This window comes from Enoplosus armatus, chromosome 16 (assembly GCF_043641665.1).
Source record: "Enoplosus armatus isolate fEnoArm2 chromosome 16, fEnoArm2.hap1, whole genome shotgun sequence".
NCBI lineage: Eukaryota > Metazoa > Chordata > Actinopteri > Centrarchiformes > Enoplosidae > Enoplosus > Enoplosus armatus.
Window position 1 is genome coordinate 12,330,997 of NC_092195.1, and position 24,232 is coordinate 12,355,228.

A 24,232-nucleotide genomic window follows, 5' to 3' on the forward strand; every position below is an offset into this window, starting at 1 on the left:
TAAGGTACATTTTATGCACCATATCATGCAAGTATAATTTCCCCCGGGGGATCAATAAAGTATTTCTGATTCTGATTCTGATAATGAGGACAGCAGCATTATGAATAAAGCAGTGGATAAACAATAACGTCCAAGTTGGGATCAAACTGAAACATTTAATTAAAACATTTTATATTTTAAGAAAACTTGATTTACTTATTTCTCATAATTGCATTCAGTTTGATATCATTCTTCTTGATTGTGTTTCTGAATGTCTTGATTTCCCAGTTTATGCGGATGTGTACTAACCAAACTCTGCCACTTGGGGGCAACATTGCTAATGTCATACCTGCAGCATGGTGCCTACAGTCAAACAAAAGACCTGGCGTGCTCAACTCCAGTGTTTTTAGAGTATGATGGGTGCCGACCCAAAGATCACAAAGTAGCCAATGAAGTCGTCAGCACTCTCAAATAAGTACGTAACACTTTTTCTTCAGTCAGCCAGCCCATCAGTGCATTCACGGATTCCTGTTATAATCGTGAAATGGGGTCATCCCTATGTACTTCCACGGTTAACTCCATGTGTCAGTTATCTTACTCCCTGCAGTTGGTAAACGCAGTGTGTCTGACAATATAAACTCTACCTCTTCCGCGAATGCTGACACCAATAATAATAATAATTGATAGTTATTTGTGTTATCCTGTCATTCACTAAAATCACAGTTTGGTATGCTGCTCCTAACATATCTTATTTACCTTTCAGCCTAGGTAAACCTAGGTAAACGTTTTTAAACCCATGAAACTGTATAATTACTATCAAAGCCGAATGTTGCGAGTGTCTTTGAACGCAGCAGTAAGCCTTCAGCTGTCTGGGAACTGAGCAGCTGTCACACTTGAGTGTGTTCGTCCAGCTAACGACACGTACTCTTAGTTTAAGAGGTAAGAATGGCTGTCTTTTTAAAGTTTTATAAGCTATAACATATCGCTGATATTTTTCCATGTTAACGTTACCCACAGGCTGAAGGAACCGTAAGGTTATCCGGCTAGCTAACGAGATAGCCAGAGTGAGCTGAGGCTAGCGTGTAGGCTAACGCACTTTCAGCTGATGGTCACATGCGGCGGTAGCTAAAAGCTGGATTAGTTCAGTGGGAAACAAACCAATATGGCCTCGATGACAATGGGCCAGCTGTGTTGTGGTAACTTAACTGTTTGGTCTCAAGGAGCCTAACTGGAGGACTTGTCCTAGCAGAAAATGAAGAGGTGGAGAGGATATGAAATCTCAGATATAAACAGTAGCTAACTGTTAAATTGCTAATTCATCCGTTGTCATTGTCCCAACATTTGAATAATAATATAAGTGAAATTACTAATATCACCATTACAATGTATTCCTCAAGCTCTTAAGAACCTATAAAAGTAGTTTTTGAATCAGCTGGCCAACATATGGAGTTGACATACAGAATCCTTAGCAGGCTAACCAGATTTTTCATAAACTAACCTACGCTAGTTAACACTGAATACACTGCTGACCAACAACATACTATTTATAGGAGTTGCGAGCAAAGCAAGGCAGGATTACCAACAGGGCAAAGTGAGAAACTGCCCCAAGTCCCTAGATCTTCAGGGGCCTTGAAAGCCTCAGGGTCACCCTCTCAGAGTGTGGTAATTTGGGAATATGCACCACTAAAGTTTATAAACTGTTAAGAGCCTTAAGGTGGGTGTTGCATTCTTACCTAACATTAGGTCCTTGTGTCAAATTCTAGGGGCCCATAGCTCATTTTTGCCCTGGGGCCCTTTAATGGGTTAATGTGGCCACACTAGTTTGTAAGTATGCTTGCATATTTAGGGGACCTCATTGTCATTATGGGCCGTCCAGCCCACATGCTCAAACCTCTAATTTACATAAACGTAAAGGAAGGATCTTATTGAAAGTCCATGCAGTACGTGCTGGACAGGAGAACCTAGTTTATGGGACCACACAGTAATTATTTAACCACATATTTAAATGGCTTTTAGGGCAAGAAAGAACTTGTTTCCCTCCCTGATTCCACTCTCATGAATGCCAATTGTGAAAAAATCTGTAGAACAAGCTGCCAAGGCTGGTCATGTTCCAAGAAACAGGTTTATCTTTGTAAAAACAACAGTTCTATGTGTCAGATTTAAGGTGGCTGTAGGTTTTACTCGGCAGAATAATCCAGTTAACACGGTAAACTTGCTTCCTGGAATCAACCCCTGTAGAGTCACTAAGCTAAGCATTTATAATGTTGTTCTTTTTCCTGCATCCTGAATGTCTTTTAATTACTCCTACCCTCATGTAAGTTGAGGTTTTATGGCTCTATGGCACCTGCCGTTCAGTTCAGGTTAAACTGGAGCTTTATCTTGTTTACTTTGCCTGACCCTGACTGACTGGCAGTTGTTGGTTCTTTGCTTGCTATAGTGTGTTTATATCCACTAAACTTTTAGCTGAAAAAAGACTGATGGAAAATAATGACAGAATTGCCTCATAGACCATAATGTGTGATGGTCTCTGTCTCCCATACTTTACCTTTGGTATCACAGTAAATATGGTATTATGCAACCCTTCTCTGTGGGTACTAAAAGTGACTAAAACTGACTTGTTTATGGTTGATGTGTATCAACAATAATAAAAAGTGAATTATGTCCACAACACTGATGTGTATCACTAAACATGAAGTCCTTTGTCCTTGCTTCCTGCTCTTTAGGCTTTGCCAGAATGGCACGCGGGCATCAGAAGATTCAGTCTCAGCAGAAAAACGCCAAGAAACAGGCCGATTTAAAGAAGGCCAAGGGTCATGATCAAAAAACTGCAGCCAAGGCAGCACTAGTGTTCACCTGCCTTGTATGCAAGGTGAGTATGAAGTCTCAACTCTGAGAACCCAGAAGCCAAAACCTGACTCAGGATGGGAAAAGGCTTTTATTTTCCATTTTAACTCATTAATTCTGCCCCCCCCCCCTTTTTTTTTTTATTTGTATAGAATCCTTTGATCACTGAGAAGTCAACCAAATACAAGGCTTGTGCCATTTCCCTACATTATAACATAACATTTGCTGGATGTGTCATCCCTTCCTGCAGTCCCAGATGCCTGACCCAAAAACCTTCAAGCAGCACTTCGAGAGCAAGCACCCGAAATCCCCTCTGCCCCCTGAGTTGGAGGGAGTGGAGGCATAAACGGTCACCCTGGATACCAAACAGAGTTCTTCAAGGCCCTGCACTAATTCCGCACTTGTCTCAGTCTGACAGGAATGGACCATTTTATGTAACCAACATGAAGCATTTATCTACATTTAGGCTTTAACAGACCAGGTTGCCTTTGGCGCAAAGCTTCCTCCCATCCAGTCCTGTTTTCGCTCGTGTTTAAATACACGTGGGGCTAAACCCAAATGCCGGTTTTGATTTTAGGGCCGCTGAAGACCTGTACGATCCAGGAACAATCAGAGTGGTGAATGGAGATTTCTCCCTTCATTCAACAGACTCCTCACTCCCCTGAGGGGTTTCGCACATAGGAATATTTCTTGCTGCTAGCTCCTATACCTCTTTATCTGAAGCTTTGGTGGCCTGATTGTCTAAATAAACCTTTATAGCCAGAATGCCACATGAGGTAAACACATACAGTGTCCTTGCATGGATTTGGCTTGGGTGGGATACTTCTGATTTTAAATTTGCTGCAATCAAGGCAATGACAAGTGTGACCTCATCAATTTTATTACTGCTTTGTGTATTGAATGAGAAGGAGGCTGACATTTTTTCTCATATCAATTGTTGAATATGGAATTCCTCCACAGCGCTGTCTGCCATGTTCTAGCTCATCATAATTTCTTGCCATTTCCCTACACAAATTGTCAGTTAATAACATTTTAAGGGAGGTTGTCAGCAACATTTGTATGCTTGGGAAATGAATGTATGCTCCAATGATGTATTATAGCATTTTATTAAATTTTACTTTGTTGTATATCTGCTTTTTATTTCTGTGTTTCTTTTCATAAACCACCAAATATTCTGCAATAGTGTTATGTAGGATGCATGATGAAACACAAATACATAGATATACTGTGTCTTTCAGTGGATATTATGTGAAAGAATCATCCCTATCTGGTCTGATGGGAGTTTTCTCAGGCCTGTCAGTTTTGTTTCTCTGGCTTGGACTAAAATTCACTGTCTAGATTTCAAGGTTTTGTTGGCCTGTTTACTTTTACTGACAGTTCAATATTTACTGTTCAAATTGACTGTGCTTCTCTGCAGCTCTGCTCGCACAGTGTAAATGTTCTTTTCACATTATGTAAATGTGAATTCTTCGTAGGACATCAGCTGTCACTTGTAAATGCACAATGATTAATGAATGATGACGAATATTTCTGTGCAGTGTATTACATTATGCCACTCTGGAGCCTTAATATCTGGCTGAAAGGGAGACAGGAAGACTCACAAAGAGTAACTAACAGCTGACTTGGACATCATCCCAGAAGGCTTAATGTTAATAATCTGACATTTTTATATGAATAAATGATCCTTCACCGGGACACCATATTGGTCAAACCAAGTACACACAGTTCATGCTGCACTTGGAGGTCTTAGCACCTGGTGTCAGCTAGTCTTTAGGAAAACATTATCTGATGCACAGGAAATTATCCTTTATACATTGGCAGCAACATTACTTGTTCTTTTTGTCGTTTCTCTGGGTTAAATTGCAAAACACATAAATCAAATATTAGATTATAGTAAACGGTTCTGAACAGCAAAAGAAATTGATTTAGACTAAACAACAAGAATATCAGTGCCAAATCTGAAAGGGATATTCAAATTGTAATGAAACAAATATACCGATGGAGAACCTGATACCAACTGCCGACAACAGGAAATGACTCAAACTGCAGCACTGTGTGTGTCTAATTAACAAAAACAATGAATCCTGTCTGAACCCATGTCACTCGACCAGCTGAAAATTGTGCCTTTGACTCTTTTTCATCACAGAAAGCACTCATTTCCTGCTGTTCCTTTTCTCCAGCTGTGACAGATGCATTAGTTCAGCTAAGACTCAGTGACTGAAAAGATGTGTTGTGTTGTGTTGCCATACAGACAAGAAAAATAGCATTTCCTGGTGTTACAAGCTTGCCTTGTATTCACAGAGTCTCTGAAGAAGGTCACAAAATGAATCTTGGTCATAACTGAGCCTGAATAAAACTCCTGTTTTCCCGTTATTCTGAGTTTTCAGTAGAAGAAAAAAATCAAGCCAGTGCCATGCTGCCTGTTTTTTTAATGGTTTAGGCGGCTCAACTAGATGAGTCATAGCCCACATTGTTCCTCTGTCTCCTCACACATAGTCCACCTCCTTCCTTCCCATCTGTAAACTTGTGAATAAAAAAACATAACACATGTTCATTCATACAAACAGACACACACATCTACTAGATCTCCTTCGTGTGTTATGGCCTGTCTAGATTCAAGCACAGGACTGACAGGAAAAAGAGGAGCACTTGCACAAAATGAATTAGTTGTCTTAATTAGGTGAAGGAATTAATTAGGTTCCCACCAGCTATAGATCATCTATTTCTGGGCACATATCTCAGTTTGAAAACCAGAGACTGCTCTGATATAGAAACACTGTGGTTTTTGGTTTTATGTGCCAGTGTCTTAAAACATCTAAGGCTAATTTAGACCAAATTATGAACAATTGTTTATATGCAATTTTCTTTTCAGGAAAACAACTCAGCGTTCTGAACCACACTGGTCAGTGGCCACCATAGCAACAGTACTGCTATATTATTATAATTTCTGTCTGGGCCCAAAACTAGCTGTGTTTCAAGGTCAGTACAGAAGCCCTTTGCAATCTACTGGCCTGCTTCAGAACAACACCCAAAAGTCAATAGACCAAGGCACACCTTGTTGAAAATATGAGTACTGAGCAATTTCTTTACAACATGTTGTTGCTTGAATAGCTAATCATACTTCTAGTAATGTCTTTAAATCTTGTCATTTTATTGATGCTGTTTTTGAGGTAGACACTAGATGGAGCCTCCAGGGTCTATGTTGTTGTTTTTTATCATTATAGGAGAACTCTTTGGGGGAGCATCACTATCATTCACATATATATTTTCTTCTATCTCAGCTGTACGTTGTAATAAATGTTATTTTTTTTAATTACTTATATTTAGTAATGAGAAACACAGTTTATCTATCCACCATCCCTGTTTATATAGTTCCCCTAATCCGGCTTGCCATTAATTAGTAACCCCTACAGCGTCAGATACTTTTCCACACGTGATTTGTGTCCTTTGAAGAGAAACTGTTGAACCTTCTCTCTGCACTCTATTGAAACGATTTTCCTTTTTGTAACTTTTGTAAGACAGGTCAAGGAACATGATTCATGTGTGATACCAGAGGGACTAATCAGTGGTAATTAGTGAAACTAGTGGAACTAGATAAACAGGAATGGTGGTTGGACTACTGAGGGGGACATGGCATTTTGATGAAACTGCCTATCAAGCAGGTGGGGCCAGCCAGTGTTCTTTAACCTCAGCAGATACAATGTAGATTTACTGTTAAGCCTGTTTAAGCAGCTGGGTATCATCTCTTTACCTGGGCATGGGTAGGATCCAGAGACAGTTGAAAGGTACTTAAGTTCAGGGTTAGAAATTGTGTCATTATCAATCAAATGATACCTCCCTGTGATTCATTTAGGCTACTGTCACTAGAAATGTATATGACTGTGTGTGGATGGAGCTCTCAGGGAAAACAAATAGTAAAAAATTGACATTTAATAATTTCTTAATTTTTCACTGGTGATGATAGGGAAACTGAACTAGAGACACAGTTTCCATAGCAACCGACAGCTACTAGCATTTAGGACACTTGTACGGTAGATACAAAGGGGGGTCATTTCGTGCCAGTCCCGCCCCACTTCTGTGTTATATTCTGTTCCCCTTAATATTTTTTAATGAAGGACTTCTTTCATGATTCCGGTGAAACAGGATACCGTTTTCTGTCTCTATTTTAAGAGACATCAGTATCTACTATTATATTAAGCAGTCACATTTTAACTCCCTCTCCTCATACCTAAGATAGAATTAATCAACTACATCTCCCATGAGTCTTTGCGGACGTTGTTTGACAAACGCTCATGGGATATGTATTTGTTTTTAATAGTAAAACTTTGTAGATTTACAGTTAGAGGATTTCGGAAGCAGAGAATAAAAAGTAGCATTGGGCCAAATTGAGACGGACACAAACAGTGTGTTCTATACACATTGTTTACTTCATTTAAGATGAAAATGTGTGCATTAATTTTCTTGTAATAGGCCTGTATATAACGGAAACTCTTGATCTTCTTTAAAATTGTCCACTGACTGAGTTTACATGGCTTCAAGATTTTTGCCTCTAAATTTGGTTGCCCTGGCAACCCGAGTCTGACGTCATCCGTCCCGGTGCGACCCTGCTGGTGTGTCTTTGATTGGAGGGAAACCCCGTGGATGAGCGGGAGAGATCATCAGCTGTGCGGCCGGGAATCAGGAACAACATCGTCTAACGACACTCACAGGTTAGTTCACATTTATTTACTACTGATGGTCGATGCTATTTTCGACGGAATATCGTTAAAATTGCCCCGTGTGCTTTGGGGGACCCTTTTAATTCTGCATGAATCGTTGCTACTGACTGTAAGAGGAAACCAGTGATGCGCCGCTGCTCAGTCATTGTTCGGCGCTTACTGAATGGGAAGCGTTACCGCACTTCAACCCATCTATTTCTTTCAGTCGCTGCGTTTAGAATGCGGCTTTCGGCGGTACCAAAGAAGCGTTGGTAAATGAAGCGACCTAAAATGAATGTTTAATTCTCGCAAAACCAACAGCTTTGGTTTGTTTTCCGGGAAGCGAAAAAGGGCGTTCACTTTGGACTGAACTAAGCTAGGCTCCTTTCATTCCAGGTTAGTTGATTCGGTGACACCATTACTGGGTCGTATCTGTCCATCCGCTGCTCTATTAAGCGGTTTTCACAGTAAACACTGAAAATATTACATCCAAATCAAACAGGAAGGCTATTATTTGACGATTCGTATCCTTGCCGTGCACAGTAGGAGCTCGATGGGCAGGTGTGTGTGTGTGTGTGTGTGTGTGTGTGTGACGTGAAACTGGGTGGCCGACATTCCTCAGAAGGGTGCAGGTGTCTGCGTGCTGGCAAATCTGACTCACTGATCGTGTGATTTTTGACACGCTGGTCTCATAGGTTTGGTGCTTCTGCGTTTGTACAAGGCAGCTGGTAAGCAATAATTTGTAAATTTGTTATTTGCAAATTCGTTTATTGTTCATGCACTGCAACAGTCCTGCAGTTATGCTGAGGTGGAACGAGGAAATTGTAAAATATCCTACTTAGGAAGTAGCCTACTTTTGAAAAAATGGCTAGTGAATTGGGTGTCATTAGGGCTCTAATCAGAACAAGGCCAATATTGACCATAGGTTACTGTATATACTTCCTGTCGTGCACTTAACCCCCATATAGAGTCAATAACTCTGTTTTTCTAGATTATGTAATATACAGATGAAATTACAAAGGTGGTTTAATTGAGTAATCGACTGACAGAAAATTAATCTGACACTATTTTAGCGATGAACCATTTGTCATTTATCAAACAAAATTATAGACGTTCACTGGTTTCAGCTTTAACAAATGTGAGGATTTGCTGCATTTCTGCATCTATTTTCAGTCATTTTTCAAACCAAAAAGCCAGATATTTACAGGTTCCATCTGCTTAAATATGATGATTTCCTGCTATTCTGTGTCATATCGTGGGTTTTGGACTGTTGGTTGGAGAAAAGTCTTCAGTTTATGCTCTAGGAAATTGTGATGTCCATTTTTCTTTATTTGTTGGCATTTTATAGACAAAAGGACTAATAGATTTATAGAGAAAATTATGTGCAGATAAACTGATAATGAAAATAATCATTAGTTGTAGCCCTAACACAGTATAGTCACAATAGGTCACCTTGGGCTCTGGGAAATTGTGATCTCCGTTATATCACATTTTATGTGATAAAACAATTTTTCTAGAAAAAATGTACAGATGAATGAAATGGATAAGTGACTTTTGTAAGTAAAGCAGCCTCAAATAATAAGAGGGATAATTTGCTGCAACCCTAATGGAACTTTCTATTTTCAATATTGTGGAAATATTCAATATACTACAACCACACTTTGTTGAAAGTGTTTAATTCATCATGCTATTTAGCACATTTCTATCTCAATAAATCAGTCAGGCTATCTGAAGTAAAACCTCTGCACACACATAACCACTTTCTCTCATTGTATTTCTAATGACTTGGATGCCAAGTGATATTAGTCACCAGTATAAATCAAGTCTGTGCCACACTGAGTGCAGATGAGCCAAAGCTGGTTGAAATCCAAAAAGCTGATATGCACACGCCCAACTACTACACACACTTACTACTGAAAAATGTTCCCAGGCATTGTGAGAGACGGAAACACTGATGGGATTATAGTTGTAATGTGATTCTTAATGTGATGCAAGTGATACTGACCAATGTACCAAACTGACTTTTTGTCCATGTAGAGTAATATTCTCCAACTATATTAGAGCTCAGTATTTACTTCCTGTTGACTCATTGCTATATTTGTGTATGTTCAAATGTACATTTACATGCATACCAGAAACCAGGTTCCTCTGAGAAATCAGGTTATTCAGGAAGTTACAGGAAAGACGACGCGTTCACATGCAATGTAGTCCTCCTTCATTCAAGTTAAAAGATCAAATCCCTTCCCCCTTCCCCATCATGTTGCTCCTTTTTCTCCCCTTGTTCCTGCCCTCCCCCAACGCTCCTCTGTCTTCCTAATCCGTCTCCTGTCCCCTTTTGTTTTGTCCTTCCCGGCTCCCTCTCCTCTGTCCTTCCTTCCTCAGCCCACACAGGAGCCATGCCAGACAAGGAGGAGCAGGTACAGAAAGCCAAACTGGCCGAGCAGGCTGAGCGCTATGATGACATGGCCTCAGCCATGAAGGCTGTTACAGAGGAGGGCTCGGAGCTCAGCAACGAGGAGCGCAACCTGCTCTCTGTTGCCTACAAGAATGTGGTGGGGGCTAGGAGGTCCTCCTGGAGAGTGGTGTCCAGCATGGAGCAGAAGTCTGATGACAGCGGGAAGACTGCACTGGCCAAGGAGTACAGATTAAAGATCGAGAAGGAGCTGAATGACATCTGCAATGAAGTACTGGTAAGTAGCAGAGACAGTGGATAGGATGTGAAGAGAGTCAGTGTTTGAATCAAGATGGATGGATGGGAAGATGATGAGAGGTGCAACAAAGTAAAAATTCAGGTGGCGTAAAGGGAGATGGCTGTTTTTTATTGTTTTTTATTGAGAGCTGGAAGCATTAGAACTGAAATAATCTGAGGAAGGGACAGAAGGTGAGGAGCAAGTATTCAAAGGAAGTACTCCACTTAGTTATTCTAATGTATAATGTTTTAGGGACAGCTATTTATAGCTATATAGTGGAACCAAGAAGTGAATCCAGTTTGAAACCACTTCAAAATATCTTTTTGATATATATTTAAGTGTTTTTCTGTGTGTGGCACAGAATCTGCGAATTGCAATACTGCAACAAAAAATGCCCCTGTGGCCCATAAAGCATTTCCCCTATAGATTGCCATTATTAAAGTGTGTAAAACACTTAACAGAACACCCCAAACTGCAAACAAGGTCAGTTATTTCTCTTTGCATGATGACATTTTTATACCATGAAGGTTTTATATTTGCAAAACATTCTCAGAACCTGTGTGTGACATCATCCCAATGTAAAGTCTATGGGACACGCAGAGGCAGGGAGAGAAATGAGCTGAAAACTAATGTGCATGTTTAGTGAGCCACACAACACAGAAACAAACAAGAAAATGAGAAAACTTTTGCGCTGGGTGAGAAATGTTTGTTCAAATGAATGAGCCCCAACTTGAAGTCCTGTATCCAGTTCTTGTGATACACCAATGTGTGGGGTACACAATGGGAAGCCAGTGAGGGACCATGCCTTTGTCATTGCACTAGTGACACCTACTGGTTGGCCGCGGTCCCTGTTTAAATGCTGAGGGAGTGATAGGGATCTAAGGCAGGGCAGTGTAAACCATCAGCTGGAGTAAATGGGTTTCTTGACACCACAAATTTTAAAAAATATGGGAAGAATTCATTTATGGGTACAATTCAAATGTCTTAGTCACATGGCTGTTCTGAGCAGAAAACCGCTTGTCTAGCTTAATATTGCTTTGCTTGAGTTACAGTTCATCTCTGAATATCCAATATCTGTGCCATTGATTACCCTCAGTAATTATGAAAATAAACATTCATATCTATAGAGATAGATATACATCTATATAAAAATCTCAAAATTGTTCTGCTGCTCTTAAGGTTGCAGGAAATGAGCAGCCTGCAACCGTGAGAATGGGGCTATCCTTTAAAGCAAATAAGCGGACTATTTTGTCACAGGGTTCTGGTTGCACACTTAAAGTCACCTCTCCAAATACTTGTTTTAGTGTGTTTCAACACTAATGTTGCACACTTGCACTTGCAGGAACTGCTCGACAATCATCTGATCCCCAAGGCCACGCCTGCTGACAGCAAAGTCTTCTACCTGAAGATGAAGGGAGACTACTTCCGCTACCTGGCTGAAGTGGCCACTGAAGAGAACAAGGAGGGTAAGTAAAGTAAAGGAGACATCTGCTACATACACTGATCATACTCTCTCCATCCATCTCTTATGCAATCACTTAAGGAAATCAGGAGATTATTATGTTCAGGGTTCATGAGCAGTACGCAAGACACGTCAAACACACAAAACATTTTAAATGGTGCCACCTACTGCTAACAACGCACACTGCTGTGTGATCCAGCCCTTTGTTTCTATGGCAATAGTCACACATCTGTTGGAGGATGGGATGAATGTGTACTTATTAATGGTCCTCTTTTAAGATGAGGAGACCAGGCTTGCTTCAGGTGTTGTTTGTGGCCAGAATACTGACACACTACCCGTCCTTGACCTACAACTGTGTCAGGCGAAATGCAGGCAAGGGTTGCTGCTGGGTTGTCATGGCAACAGGAGCAGCACCAGGGTGTTGGCTGCTACTGGTGGACGGGAGGCATTTTTAGAGTTTCTTTGGTGGCTGTGGCAGCCTGAAGAACTGCCAGGGTAATGTTTTTTCTTTTTGTTCTCAATTTCAGATTGTGTTGTGGGTGACACAGTGTCTTTCAGCAGTATATATTTGCAATCCCATAGAAATGAGTGCAATCATTTTATTTCTGTGGTAAATCCATTATAACCTCCCCTGGGTGGTTTGTCACCTTTGCATGGGCAGTTTGTGATCCATAGTTTTCCAGTCTGGCTTTTGGCTGTGAAGTACATGCTCACATGCAACATTGATCATGACTGAGTCCTGTTTCTTTTCCTTTTCTTCTGATCCATTAAGCATAACATTAGGTAATAGTGCTTTTTTTGTCTTTGCTGTTTGAGGTTCATGCCCAAAACGAGTCTTGGAAAACAACAGGTTTGGACTGGTTTGAACTAACAATGAATGGATTAGCTGATCGACAGACAGCAACTTTACAAATATTCATTGGGTTCCAGTTTCTCAGCTGGAAGGATTTGCTGCTTTTGCTCGTCTTATGTGATGGTAAATTGAATATGTCTGGGTTTAAAACTGTTGGTTGGGGAAAAAACAAACAATTTTAATCACATCACCTTGGGGTTGAGGGAAATTGTGATGTGCATTTTTTTATATTTGACCAAATGATTAATAGAAAAAGTAATCAGCTAAATAATTGCTAATCAAAATAATGATTAACTGCAGCCCTACTAGACAGTTTGGCGCACAAGCACGGCTTGGATGTCTTGCATGTTTATAGGAGTTAGATTGTATGTAGGTGTGTAATTTCTGTTTTTGCATCCTCAATATGTGTAAATATTGGCAAGGGTGGTTGTGATTGTCAGAAAGAAGCCCTAAGAAGCAGGAATGCACCATCATGCAAACAAAGATGGAGCACAGTGGAGTGTAGTTCAATCCAGGGCAGTTACAAAGTCATGTGAACAAATCTCAAGTAATCTTGTTTTTCCCATTTGAAATATCTGCTTCCTGATTGGTCTGTCTTCCTATGTGTAGCCATCATCAGTAGCTCAGAAGGAGCCTACCAGAAGGCCTTGGAAATCAGCAACCAAGAAATGCAGCCTACACATCCCATTCGCCTAGGCCTCGCTCTTAACTTCTCTGTCTTCTACTACGAGATCGTCAACTCGCCTGAGAAAGCCTGCCAACTGGCCAAGGAAGTAAGAACTATCCTCTTCTCACACTAGTGTTTTATTTCAGTTTCTCTTTTGATTCCTTTTCCATTTGTTTTGTTGTCTTATTTTTTTTGTTGCCCCCTAAAAGATGAATTGTCCTGAATCTGGTGCAAAGTATAATATGAGGTTAATGTGGGTCTGGTGGTCTTCTTGCCCAGAGGTAGATGAGCACATCAATCTCAATCTCATGTCTGCACGGTAAATACGAGGTACTCGTAGCTGGATTTTGTTAGCTTTTGACAGAGCCAGGCTAGCTGTCCTCCATCTCCAGTCATTATGCTAAGCTAAGTGGCTTTTGGCAGTACCCTTATATTTACCACACATACATACGTGAGAGTAGTATCAATCAGTCTAACTCTGGGCAAGAGAGCTATTTAGCGTATTTCTGCTGTGGATTTGGCTTTCAAACACAACCATGTTTTTAATGTATACTGTAGTCTTTTAACTGGTGTTCTTGACACTTTCATGATCCCCTTTTGACAATGAAAGCTACAGAGCTCCAACATAGTTTAAATTCTTTTGGCAATGTCTTTATGTTGCTGTTTCTGTTCCACCTTAAGACCTAACTCCTACATAAGGAAAGCATACAATTGTGCCGAACAGCACGAATGTACCCTTTTTATCTTGAACCCTATTAATGGCTGCTTGCTGTTGTGTGTTTTATTCAAAGTTTTTTTGTTTGCCTGGCTGGTATTTACTTAAATCCATCTCATGTTGGTGAATTTACAATCTCGTTTTGGAAAACCACAAACTGGTTTTAGAAGCATTGATGGCTGTCTCTGTCTCCTCCAGGCGTTTGATGAAGCCATTGCCATGCTGGATTCCCTCAACACCGACTCCTACAAAGACAGCACCTTGATCATGCAGCTGCTTCGTGACAATCTGACTGTGAGTGTCTCGTCTTGATTTCCCTGCATGTCAACTCTCACTTTCTGCTGTCCCTTATCTCAGTTAACAGTTTTGATTCACATTACTCGTCAAACTTGACGAAATATTTGAGATGCGAAGGTTTTTCCCATGCTTCTTAGCGTACACTAATCCCAGTATCCCTTGCTTTTATTGCAGCTGTGGATGTCAGACGTCCAGGGTGAAGGCGAGGGTGAGGCAGAGGAGACGGAGCAGACAGCTGAGAAGAACTGAACTGAACTTCAGAAAAAAACAAGACAAAAACACACATTTTTTACCTCTCACCAGCCTAAGTTGTGTGTGTGGTTGTGTTTGCACATACATGCACAGATATGTATGTTTACACTCCACTCACAATGTGTAAAGTACAGTATGTGTGTGCAGATACATTGAAGTGTGTGTGTTAATTGTATGAGCACCTCCACAGAGAAAAAAATGGAATAGATCTTTTTTTTTTTTTTTTTTTTTTTTTTATTACTCATTGTGTGAACCAGTGGATGTTTATTTTTTTATTTAGTGTTTTTGTCCATGGTTTAGTCCAGATTAAATCCCTCCTTTAGATCCAAATCAGCCCCATTCTCTTTAACCTTATTCACTGTAGCAAACTGCTGCTGTTGCAGGAAAACACAAACAAAAAACCTCTAACTGTAATTTTGATAATTTGTATGTTTTTACTTGAACTCAACATTTACAATCTTTGTGACACTTGGGTCAACAAAACGTAACTGTAACAAAAAAAATGGTCACAGCAGTCTGAATTCACTAAATTTTAGGTCAATAGCAGTAATCATATAGATGGCAGAATTGACCTTGGTAAAGATCTATTACCATATTGCTTGTATCCATCCAGCCCTGTCAGTGTCCAGTGTAGCAGGTAGTGTTTTTAATGGATGGTACATGTGTCATGGCTCAGTGGGTTCCATGTGCATTTGGGTGTAGGAAAAGGTTTTCTGTATGAATGGCCACTTGCGAAAACTGTAGTAAAACTTTAGTTGATAGTTTTGTTGAGAGGATTACATTCCATTTTACTGACATCTTTTCACTCTCAGTGAAATGTGTAGACTATAATTTCCTGCATTTTTCCATAACACATGACAAGGTATAGACAGCTTAAGATAAAGTGAACAACTTGACAAAATGGCTCGATACTGTAACTTTTGATATTTTATCTTTTCAGCAGTGCAGAGGATACTTTTGCCATGTGGTTGTATGTGGCTTTCTACTCTTTTCTATTCAGGTGTTTTGTATTTTCTTTTTGTGTATTTTATTCCCTTTTGACTCTTGATTTGACTCCTGGAATGTATGTGGTTCTCAGTAGTATGGTGTGAGGGTTAGCCGTGCTTTGAAACTGGCAGTTTTTGCTTAGGATTTAGCTCAAACCAGGTGGTTTACAGTAACATTTACCTTCCTTGAAAGAACATTGTGAAAAGACAAGACTAAAAGCAATGCTAAATATAAACTGATTATTAAAGTAACTTGGTAGAAAGCTGCGTTATGACCATTTAGTAGTTACAAAGTAGTGCCAGTTTCTTCAAATTACAGTATCTTGGTTTTAAAAAGATGGGATGCAGGATTCAGAATTTGCAAGTTACACTCTGAGTACGTTATTTGGTTATGTGCTTTCATGTAAGTGGAATTAAAACATTAAAATCAAGTGTGCTGTGCTCGGTGTGTTTGTTTGCTCTCTGTACATGTGGAATGACATCTTTACAATATATTAATGCATATGAGAAGCTGTAGGCCGCTGTTAGTTCATCAACTCAGTCTGCCACTATTTACTATTTAAAGCCACTATTTACCTTGTCAGCTGCTGACACATCCTCACTGATCTGAATGTACCCATGTTAAAGCTAAGAAATGAGGACCACCACAGTTTACAGCTCTATTTTCTTTACCTCCCTTGGTTCTGGTGAATTAAAAGTCTTAGATTAAGATGCAACATTTAAGCTGTCAGAAGTATGGCACCATGAAAGGCCGCAGAGCTCTGGTGTGGTTTTAGATGGAAGCATGCTTTTCACTGACAATACTGCCCTCTGCAGATGGTCATAGCTGTGAAGGGCCATGTTGAAATGCATGTAGATGGTAGTGGTCATTTGCTCATTTTAGGCTTGACTGACCAAAACCGTTTTGATCTATCTCTACACAAACCTAGAAATTATTTGCCCAACCCTACTGAGACAAAATCTGACTAAAAACCAAGTCTAACTGACATGAGAGATGACAAGGTGCCAATTGTCTTGATTTTTGAATACATGTCAAACTCTTATCTATTACTCTCCACAGCCACACAGACCATAAGCACACTGGTGTTAACCTCATATTCATAAACAATAGTAAGCCTATCACATTATACAATATCAAGGGGGTCAGTCTTCAGTCAGTAGGCCCATTTCAGTGACATTTGTGAGCAATTTAGCTTTGATCAATGGCCTTTAAAGACAAAAACAAATCTAGTGGGGTGAGTAATGTGGCTCTGTCTTTCATTCCAACTCTTGATGGCAGCTGATAAGGCTCCACACTTTTGTAAAAAGGACATACTTTAAGTGTAAGGACTTTGAATATGATGCAGCCCTGCATATCACATTTGCTGAATGACCAAATACACAAATGAGGAATGTCCTGCGTGGTGTTACAATGAAATGTCATACCTAAGGCATGACCAACCCGTGATATTCCCAGTACAGTAGGCTATTCAGCAGTTGGGATGGTTATGTGACTATGGGTATGAGCTTCCAGGCCGCCTGTAGATCCTAGCCACTGCGATCCAGGAGGAATTCAATGTAACAATTGAGTATTGTGGTCAATACAATAAGTCAATTTCAGCCTGTAACAATACGTTTTTACATGATTTCATCATCATGCGTACAGTTGTGGTCAACGCCCCTTTGTTGACTTTTTTTCCACTATACTCGAAGATGATTGGTCCATTTCGGTGACGTGTACATTAGTATATATAAGACAACTTCCCAATTGTTTCCTCCCCCTCAAACCCGGCTGTTAGTGCTGTGTGAGTGCGTGTGTGCTCCTGAGCCCGCTCGGCACACGTTCTATAAAAAAATAAAAATACAAAAAAAATTCAAAACCTAAAAAACCCCCCCAAAAAATCTTTTTTTTTCTTTTTGTAACAAGTCGGTGAAGCTGGAGAAGACATTCGAGGACTGGACGGTAACGTATAAGAAAGGGCTGCCTAACGTTAGATCGAGCGATACATTTTTCAGTCGACGTGTTACTGGTTCAGAAGCGAGGCCAAGTAACGTTACATTTGCTTTTATCACTGTGTGTCTGTTTTGAATGACCGTTTTAATCCCATTAGAAGTCGACTTTGTGCCATTTGAATATATTCATCTTATACGTTTCACTCCAAAACACTGCAACTGACAAGTCAACGGTTGCTAACGTTTACCATCAGCATTCTGCCCCGAACTGACGTGACGCTAGTGACCGGAGAACCAAGCATTCGTACTGTCGCCGAAAACTTTTTTCGTTAGGAAAATCGAGCCTCGTCCGAGTACTCGCTAGCCTCCACAGCCAAGGAAGATGAACCCCAGTGCTCCCAGTTACCCTATGGCCTCCCTGTACGTCGGGGATCTGCATCAAGATGTGACTGAGGCCATGCTGTACGAGAAATTCAGCCCAGCCGGAGCTATCCTGTCGATCCGGGTCTGTAGGGACATGATCACCCGGCGTTCCCTTGGATACGCCTATGTCAACTTCCAACAGCCAGCGGACGGTAGGTCATTTAGCAAAATACCGACTTAAATGTGTAAATATGAATGTGTCTTTTAAGATGACAAGTGAAATCTTGCCTCTTCCCACTACACGTGACTGCGGCCGACATATTGTCGGTGGGGTCTCCTCATTTGAACCTCCCAGCAGTGGCGTAGCAGAAAAGCACCACGTCCGCCCTGCCCTGCCCACCCCAGTAATGTAGCAGTGGACTGCCAGCTGAAGACTCAATGCCTTTTCTTTTTTTTAATCTCTGTTCTGTCAGGACAACACCCCAACTGCTCAGCCTAAAGTGCTGACACAGTTTCATTAAATCTAGCCTGAAGGCCTGCCTGTCAGTTTTGTTGTGATATGAACTTTCATCTTTATCAGTAAAGAAAAAATAGTATGTAAATTCCTATAAATGTTAAAATATGTCAGCCCTGTATGCCTTAGAAGCCAAATATCTACCCTCCACAAAATATTGTTCCATGGATAAGAGCACGGGTCTGCATCTGCCTTCTGGTGTTCCTGGGTGTGTCTCTGTGTTTTTACTGAGATATATATTTTCTGTCGAGGCTTTTGCACTGGTAGCCTCTTAATCTGCCAAGTATTAGGGGTGGGGCCATATAGATAAAATCCTCTGGTTGTCAAGATACAGTATAATGTGTTATGGTACATTTTCTCAAACTGTTAATTAGACAGGAATGTCTTTTTTTTTTGTTAATCCAGGGAATTAAAATCCTGAAAAATACAGATACTCTATCATACTGATGCAAAACTCTTGTAAATTCATTGATACCATAAAGCAATGGTGGCTTAATAGGAAACGACTAATCAGTTAATTCATTAGTTGAGTGACAAAAAGTGAATTGATTAATGATTTAAGTCACTTTTTGAGGACTGACAGGTGTAAATATGTTGAACCACCATGACAGCATGGACTGTCGACCATCTTATTCCTGAGAAATGTCCTTGCGAGAAAAATGCATCATAGTTTTACAGCCGCTTCCAGTCACCTAATTACCTTCACAGTCATATCATCAGGTCAGGCATATTGAAAGACTGCAGCTTTGTCAAATTCAGTGCTCCCTCTTTAGTAGGTTGCACTGGCCAAAATGGCTGCTACAGTGACTCTGTAGTTCATGGGCCCCACATTTCTTCATCATGGATCATGGGGATAAATATGTACTACAGACAAAAACATTAGATAAACAACAAAGGGACATTTTGCGCACCTTGAGGACTAACAGATGTAAATATGTTTAACCCCCATGACAGCATGAACTGTGGCCTATCTTTTTTTATTTAGAAATGGCCTGGGGGGAAACTTGAAGATCCAGTTTTCGGACATTCGTTGATTTCCCAACCGCCCTGCAATAGAAACCCCCTCAAGACTAACACCCCCACCTTTGACACATGCTGTCATATTCAGCACTTGAAAATGTAGATATACTTAATAACCTAACCCCTGTTACTCTGCTCCTTCTCTCAGCCGAGCGTGCACTGGACACCATGAACTTTGATGTGATCAAGGGGCGGCCTGTGCGCATCATGTGGTCGCAGCGTGATCCGTCACTGAGAAAAAGCGGCGTAGGAAACATCTTCATCAAGAATCTTGACAAGTCCATTGACAACAAGGCTCTATACGACACCTTCTCTGCTTTTGGCAACATCCTGTCATGCAAGGTAAAAGTGGTTGACTCCTCCTTGTTGTATCTAACCTGCAGCATGGGGGATGGTCAACCCTCATTGTTGTGGTACAGCATTGTGAGTGCAGGCATAGTTTGCATGAATGTGCTTTGTAAATGTCCTAGAGTTGTTTGCACTATAGAGAACAGAGAATAGAGAGATCAATCACCCAGCAGATATATGTGAATCTTCACAAGATGAAATAAATAATGGATGGAGTTATACCAAATAATGAATTTGTATATCAATTAATATAGATATAGAAATATCAACTCAAATTATATTTATGGGCAGACATGGGAGATAGGGTTTTAACAGTCGAAGAAATTCTGAACTTGGCTAACACATGGAATGTCACAATAGTCAAAACAGAAAGTCAGTTTAAGAGAGGAGACTAAGGTTTGATATACTGTTACTGCATGTGTGTGTGTGTGGCTTAAAAGCAGCATGTGTGTTCTTTCTCCAAGGTGGTTTGTGACGAGAATGGCTCTAAAGGCTACGGCTTTGTGCATTTTGAGACTCAGGAGGCAGCTGAACGAGCCATTGAGAAAATGAATGGCATGCTGCTCAATGACCGAAAAGTGTAAGTGAATGTTATAACTAGTTTTAAACTGATTTGTTGCATACTAATGTGTGAAATGGAAAAAAAAGACTTGAATTAATATTGCACCTGGTCAGCAGTTTGAAGGTTCTTTCTTTGCAAAGATGACTGAATAAATAGATTTGCGGCAAATGAAGACTGCCCTACTATGTGCATAACTCATTTGTTCTGAGTTCTGTAATGTGTAATAATACTTACAGTAAGCTTGATGATGCTGATCATACATAGTTTTCTAAAAATACGTATTTGTTTTTATTCCTCTTAATTAATGTAGTTAATGTGTATTTAAATTTTGGTAAATGTCCATTTCAACACAGATTCGTGGGTCGCTTCAAATCTCGCAAAGAGCGCGAGGCTGAGCTGGGCGCCCGAGCCAAAGAGTTCACAAATGTCTACGTCAAAAACTTTGGTGAAGACATGGATGATGAGAAGCTGAGGGAGGTCTTCAATAAATACGGTCAGTCAGGGTGTCCATATTTCAAATAGCTCTGCTCCTATACATACATATAGTGTTTTGATCTTCTGCAGTAAAACATTATGGGGCAAAATATAGTCACTGAAGGTTATCTTTCTGTTGCCTAGGAAACGCCATGAGTATCCGCGTCATGACCGACGACAGCGGAAAGTCTCGAGGCTTCGGGTTTGTCAGCTTTGAGAGGCACGAGGATGCCCAGAAGGTAAGGGTTGTACCAACAATTTACTGGTGACCACCTGGAAGTGTCCGCCACTTCCTGCCTGAGTTGACTCAGTTTTCTTGTTTGCGGCAGGCGGTGGATGAGATGAATGGGAAGGAGTTGAACGGCAAGCTGATCTATGTTGGCCGTGCCCAGAAGAAGGTGGAGCGACAGACGGAACTCAAGCGCAAGTTTGAGCAAATGAAACAAGACCGCATGACTCGCTACCAGGTCCATTTCCTCTTGCAGTGCAAATTCAACTTCCTGTGCCAAAACAATGCATCATAGCTTGACATAGTTAATTACCTTCACAGTCATATTGTCTGGTCGAGCATATTGAAAGACTGCAGCTTTGTCAAATTCAGTGCTCCCTCCTTAGTGGGTTGCACTGGCCAAAATGGCTGCAACAGTGACTCTGTAGTTCATGGGCCCCACATTTCTTCTTCATGGTTTCTGGGGATAAATATGTACTACAGACAAAAACATTAAATTAACAATAAAGGACATTTTTCAGTCTGTTGGCATTAGATTATTCCTTCCTAATATGTAGTGTTTTCAAAAGAAAACACAAAAGTTAACTTCTGTCTTACCTACAGGGTGTCAACTTGTATGTGAAGAACCTTGATGACGGAATTGATGATGAACGTCTGCGAAAGGAGTTCTCGCCATTCGGCACCATAACTAGTGCCAAGGTAGGACCTGAGCTGTTTACTTATCTTCTGTAATTAATACATGGCTGCGAAACTGTCATTTACCAGTGCTAATACTCTTTATCGCTGTCCAGTTCATTAATGAGTTTCATTTGTCTCTCTCGCTCTCAGGTCATGATGGAGGGCGGGCGTAGCAAAGGCTTTGGCTTTGTTTGCTTCTCGTCCCCAGAGGAGGCCACCAAAGCGGTGACAGAAATGAATGGACGCATTGTAGCCACCAAACCATTGTATGTTGCCCTGGCCCAGCGCAAAGAGGAGCGTCAAGCCCACCTGACCAACCAGTACATGCAGCGCATGGCCAGTGTGCGTGCAGTGCCAAACCCCGTCATCAATCCCTACCAGCCAGCCCCACCCTCTGGCTACTTCATGGCAGCCATACCTCAGGCCCAGAACCGTGCTGCTTACTACCCAGCTGCTGGGCAGATGGCCCAGCTCCGCCCAAGCCCACGCTGGGCCACCCAAGGTGTCCGGCCACAACGTGAGTATCTCGTTGTGTGCGTGTGTTGTCATATTAAAAGCACATTAAGACACTGTGAGACAAAAACAGTTGTTTGTACTTATACATGAAGCCACTATGTTTTTGTGTGTTCATAGACTTCCAGAACATGCCGGGTGCCATGCGTCCCTCAGCACCACGCCCTCAGACCTTCAGTGCCATGCGGCCTGCCTCCCAGGTGCCCCGCATGATGTCCACCCAGCGTGTCGGTCAGTCACCAATACTCAATCAATATTCTGTCTAACTGCACAGCAAATACAGTTCAACTGTATGGCTGCTACTTGTGTCTTTGTGTTGATGTTTCTGTCCCCCCTGTTGGCTCCTCTTGCAGCCGCTCAGACCATGGGCCCCCGACCAGCCAACCCAGCTGCTGGAGCAGGAACTTCTGTGCGTGGAGTCCCTCAGTACAAATATGCCGCAGGAGTCCGCAATCCCCAGCAGCACATGACTGCTCAGCCACAAGTCACCATGCAGCAGGTAGGAATGCACATTTCTTTGTTAGACCAGACCTACTGACCTATTCTGCCCAAGCTGGATGTGCATTCAAAATGTTCTGTCTGACTTTTAATTCCCTGCGTCCCTCCCCTCAGCCTGCTGTTCATGTTCAGGGACAGGAGCCTCTGACTGCCTCCATGCTAGCCGCTGCTCCACCACAGGAACAGAAACAGATGCTGGGTAAGTGTCAGCAACACCTCTTTATGACGACTTACCATGTTCGCTTGACATAACATAAATCTGCCGCTTCTCACTTGACCCAGAATGTACAAAACCGTTTCAACTTGAAACTTTTTTCTGTTGGAAGTATTTTTCCTCCTTCACACAGTCAGAATGTTCTACCTCTGTCCCTTCCTAAGAAAACCATATCCCCACTATACCTTGTGTGCTGTATATTGTATATAACACAGGTATTTACAAGGTATTTTCTCAGTCATTTAAATCCTTTGTATCTCTCTCCTCTAGGTGAGCGTCTGTTTCCGCTGATCCAGAACATGCACCCAAGCCTGGCAGGAAAGATCACTGGCATGCTGCTGGAGATTGACAACTCAGAGCTGCTTCACATGCTAGAGTCCCCAGAGTCTCTCCGCTCGAAGGTCCGTATTTAAGTGTGTTAATATTGACAGCTTCCCTTCACCAGGATATTAAAGGACAGGGAAGTTCAGAGAAGAACTACTGGAGTTTGGGTGGAAGGATGCATCTTCACTAGTTAGCAGTCATTTATTTTTAAAGACACATGATGAAAGGTGGCTCTAGTGGGTGCTGTGAGATGATACCACCATGATGTTGTGGTGTTAACATTTAACAATTTCCTTTCCAGGTGGATGAGGCGGTGGCTGTGCTTCAGGCCCACCAGGCCAAGGAGGCTGCCCAGAAGACTGTGACAAATACAGCTGGTGTCCCAAGTGTCTGAATCCAAGGTACAACTAGTTTCCAGAGCTGCTTTAGTGTGGCAACGGGGGAAAAAATCACTTATTGTGTTTTGTTTCCTATTCACAGGAGTGGGGAACCTTGGGACTAGCTTCACCGATGGAGAAAAGAATTAAACAGTGAAAAAGTTGAAAATACACAAAACAAAGTAAAAAGAAGTCAAATAATATATTAAAAATACCAATGGAAACAAGTCTCCAGTCGGGCCTGTAATGAACAGAAACACCGGGCCTGGTTTGCGGAGTTAAAAAGAGAAAATACGTAAAAAAAGAGAAAAAGTTAAAATAGAAAATGATCATTTTATGAGGGGTTTTAGAGGAGAACTCAAAATAAGATTGAAAGCATTCCTTTCTGCAATTTTATCCCTTTTAAATGTTTGAATGTTTGGGCTGAAGAAGCCTGTTATTGTGAAATTTCCCTTGACCTTTGCTTGCTTGAATAAAACTTATAAAATAACTGGCATGTGTCTGTTGTTGGCTGTTAGTTAGATTACAGATAATCAGTCACAATAAGCCTGCTCCTATCACTTGTACCAACTTGAACATGGTAGGAGTTCCCAAATGTGTTAGTTTCTGTTGGCCAACTCAAAATAATGCAGAACTCCAATAGTAAAGTGGTCAAAAATAAGCACCCATCATAGGCACACAAAAAGAAACGAACACTGTGAAATTGTGTTTCAAGTTTTAATTGTGCTTTGCGACAGGTGATGA

General features: G+C 41.1%; 3 protein-coding genes and 2 non-coding genes across 6 annotated transcripts; all 5 read left to right on the forward strand.

Annotated features, from left to right (window-relative positions):
* The first annotated feature begins 789 nt into the window (after nucleotides 1–789).
* Nucleotides 790–3,950, forward strand: znf706 (zinc finger protein 706). Its single transcript, XM_070921823.1, has 3 exons — nucleotides 790–918; nucleotides 2,703–2,848; nucleotides 3,074–3,950. The coding sequence occupies exons 2-3, from the start codon at nucleotides 2,714–2,716 to the stop codon at nucleotides 3,167–3,169; spliced, it is 231 nt and encodes a 76-aa protein (XP_070777924.1). The 5' UTR covers nucleotides 790–918; nucleotides 2,703–2,713; the 3' UTR covers nucleotides 3,170–3,950.
* A 3,500-nt stretch (nucleotides 3,951–7,450) lies between these two features.
* On the forward strand, nucleotides 7,451–15,873 carry LOC139299472 (14-3-3 protein beta/alpha-like). 2 transcript variants are annotated; one of them, XM_070922380.1, is made up of 6 exons: nucleotides 7,451–7,532; nucleotides 9,903–10,210; nucleotides 11,553–11,676; nucleotides 13,135–13,298; nucleotides 14,106–14,201; nucleotides 14,379–15,873. In XM_070922380.1, exons 2-6 carry the CDS (start codon nucleotides 9,917–9,919, stop codon nucleotides 14,451–14,453), a joined length of 753 nt encoding a protein of 250 aa, XP_070778481.1. In that variant the 5' UTR covers nucleotides 7,451–7,532; nucleotides 9,903–9,916; the 3' UTR covers nucleotides 14,454–15,873. The 2 variants fall into 2 exon arrangements, with proteins under 2 accessions (XP_070778481.1, XP_070778482.1); XM_070922381.1 differs by lacking the exon at nucleotides 7,451–7,532 and adding an exon at nucleotides 8,190–8,248.
* A 1,342-nt stretch (nucleotides 15,874–17,215) lies between these two features.
* LOC139298692 (polyadenylate-binding protein 1A-like) lies at nucleotides 17,216–23,978 on the forward strand. The gene is made up of 14 exons (XM_070921402.1): nucleotides 17,216–17,949; nucleotides 19,420–19,613; nucleotides 20,084–20,199; nucleotides 20,535–20,674; nucleotides 20,800–20,894; nucleotides 20,985–21,122; nucleotides 21,488–21,583; nucleotides 21,713–22,079; nucleotides 22,196–22,306; nucleotides 22,429–22,574; nucleotides 22,688–22,772; nucleotides 23,058–23,188; nucleotides 23,413–23,512; nucleotides 23,592–23,978. The coding sequence occupies exons 1-13, from the start codon at nucleotides 17,757–17,759 to the stop codon at nucleotides 23,503–23,505; spliced, it is 1,905 nt and encodes a 634-aa protein (XP_070777503.1). The 5' UTR covers nucleotides 17,216–17,756; the 3' UTR covers nucleotides 23,506–23,512; nucleotides 23,592–23,978.
* Nucleotides 18,991–19,127, forward strand: LOC139299542 (small nucleolar RNA SNORA5). Its single transcript, XR_011598827.1, has one exon. It is a non-coding gene; the product is annotated as a small nucleolar RNA SNORA5 (small nucleolar RNA).
* LOC139299543 (small nucleolar RNA SNORA5) lies at nucleotides 21,237–21,373 on the forward strand. The gene has a single exon (XR_011598828.1). It is a non-coding gene; the product is annotated as a small nucleolar RNA SNORA5 (small nucleolar RNA).
* Nucleotides 23,979–24,232: the final 254 nt, after the last annotated feature.

What these genes read in the sequence shown, in the direction of transcription:
- znf706 (XM_070921823.1), top strand. Translation starts at nt 2,714, where the DNA reads ATGGCACGCGGGCATCAGAAGATTCAGTCTCAGCAGAAAAACGCCAAG. An exon ending in TCACCTGCCTTGTATGCAAG is followed by an intron (nt 2,849 to 3,073) that starts GTGAGTATGAAG and finishes CCCTTCCTGCAG; the next exon opens with TCCCAGATGCCTGACCCAAA.
- LOC139299472 (XM_070922380.1), top strand. Translation starts at nt 9,917, where the DNA reads ATGCCAGACAAGGAGGAGCAGGTACAGAAAGCCAAACTGGCCGAGCAG. An exon ending in CACTGAAGAGAACAAGGAGG is followed by an intron (nt 11,677 to 13,134) that starts GTAAGTAAAGTA and finishes TCCTATGTGTAG; the next exon opens with CCATCATCAGTAGCTCAGAA. An exon ending in CCTGCCAACTGGCCAAGGAA is followed by an intron (nt 13,299 to 14,105) that starts GTAAGAACTATC and finishes TGTCTCCTCCAG; the next exon opens with GCGTTTGATGAAGCCATTGC.
- LOC139298692 (XM_070921402.1), top strand. Translation starts at nt 17,757, where the DNA reads ATGAACCCCAGTGCTCCCAGTTACCCTATGGCCTCCCTGTACGTCGGG. An exon ending in GCAACATCCTGTCATGCAAG is followed by an intron (nt 19,614 to 20,083) that starts GTAAAAGTGGTT and finishes TCTTTCTCCAAG; the next exon opens with GTGGTTTGTGACGAGAATGG. An exon ending in GGAGGTCTTCAATAAATACG is followed by an intron (nt 20,675 to 20,799) that starts GTCAGTCAGGGT and finishes TCTGTTGCCTAG; the next exon opens with GAAACGCCATGAGTATCCGC.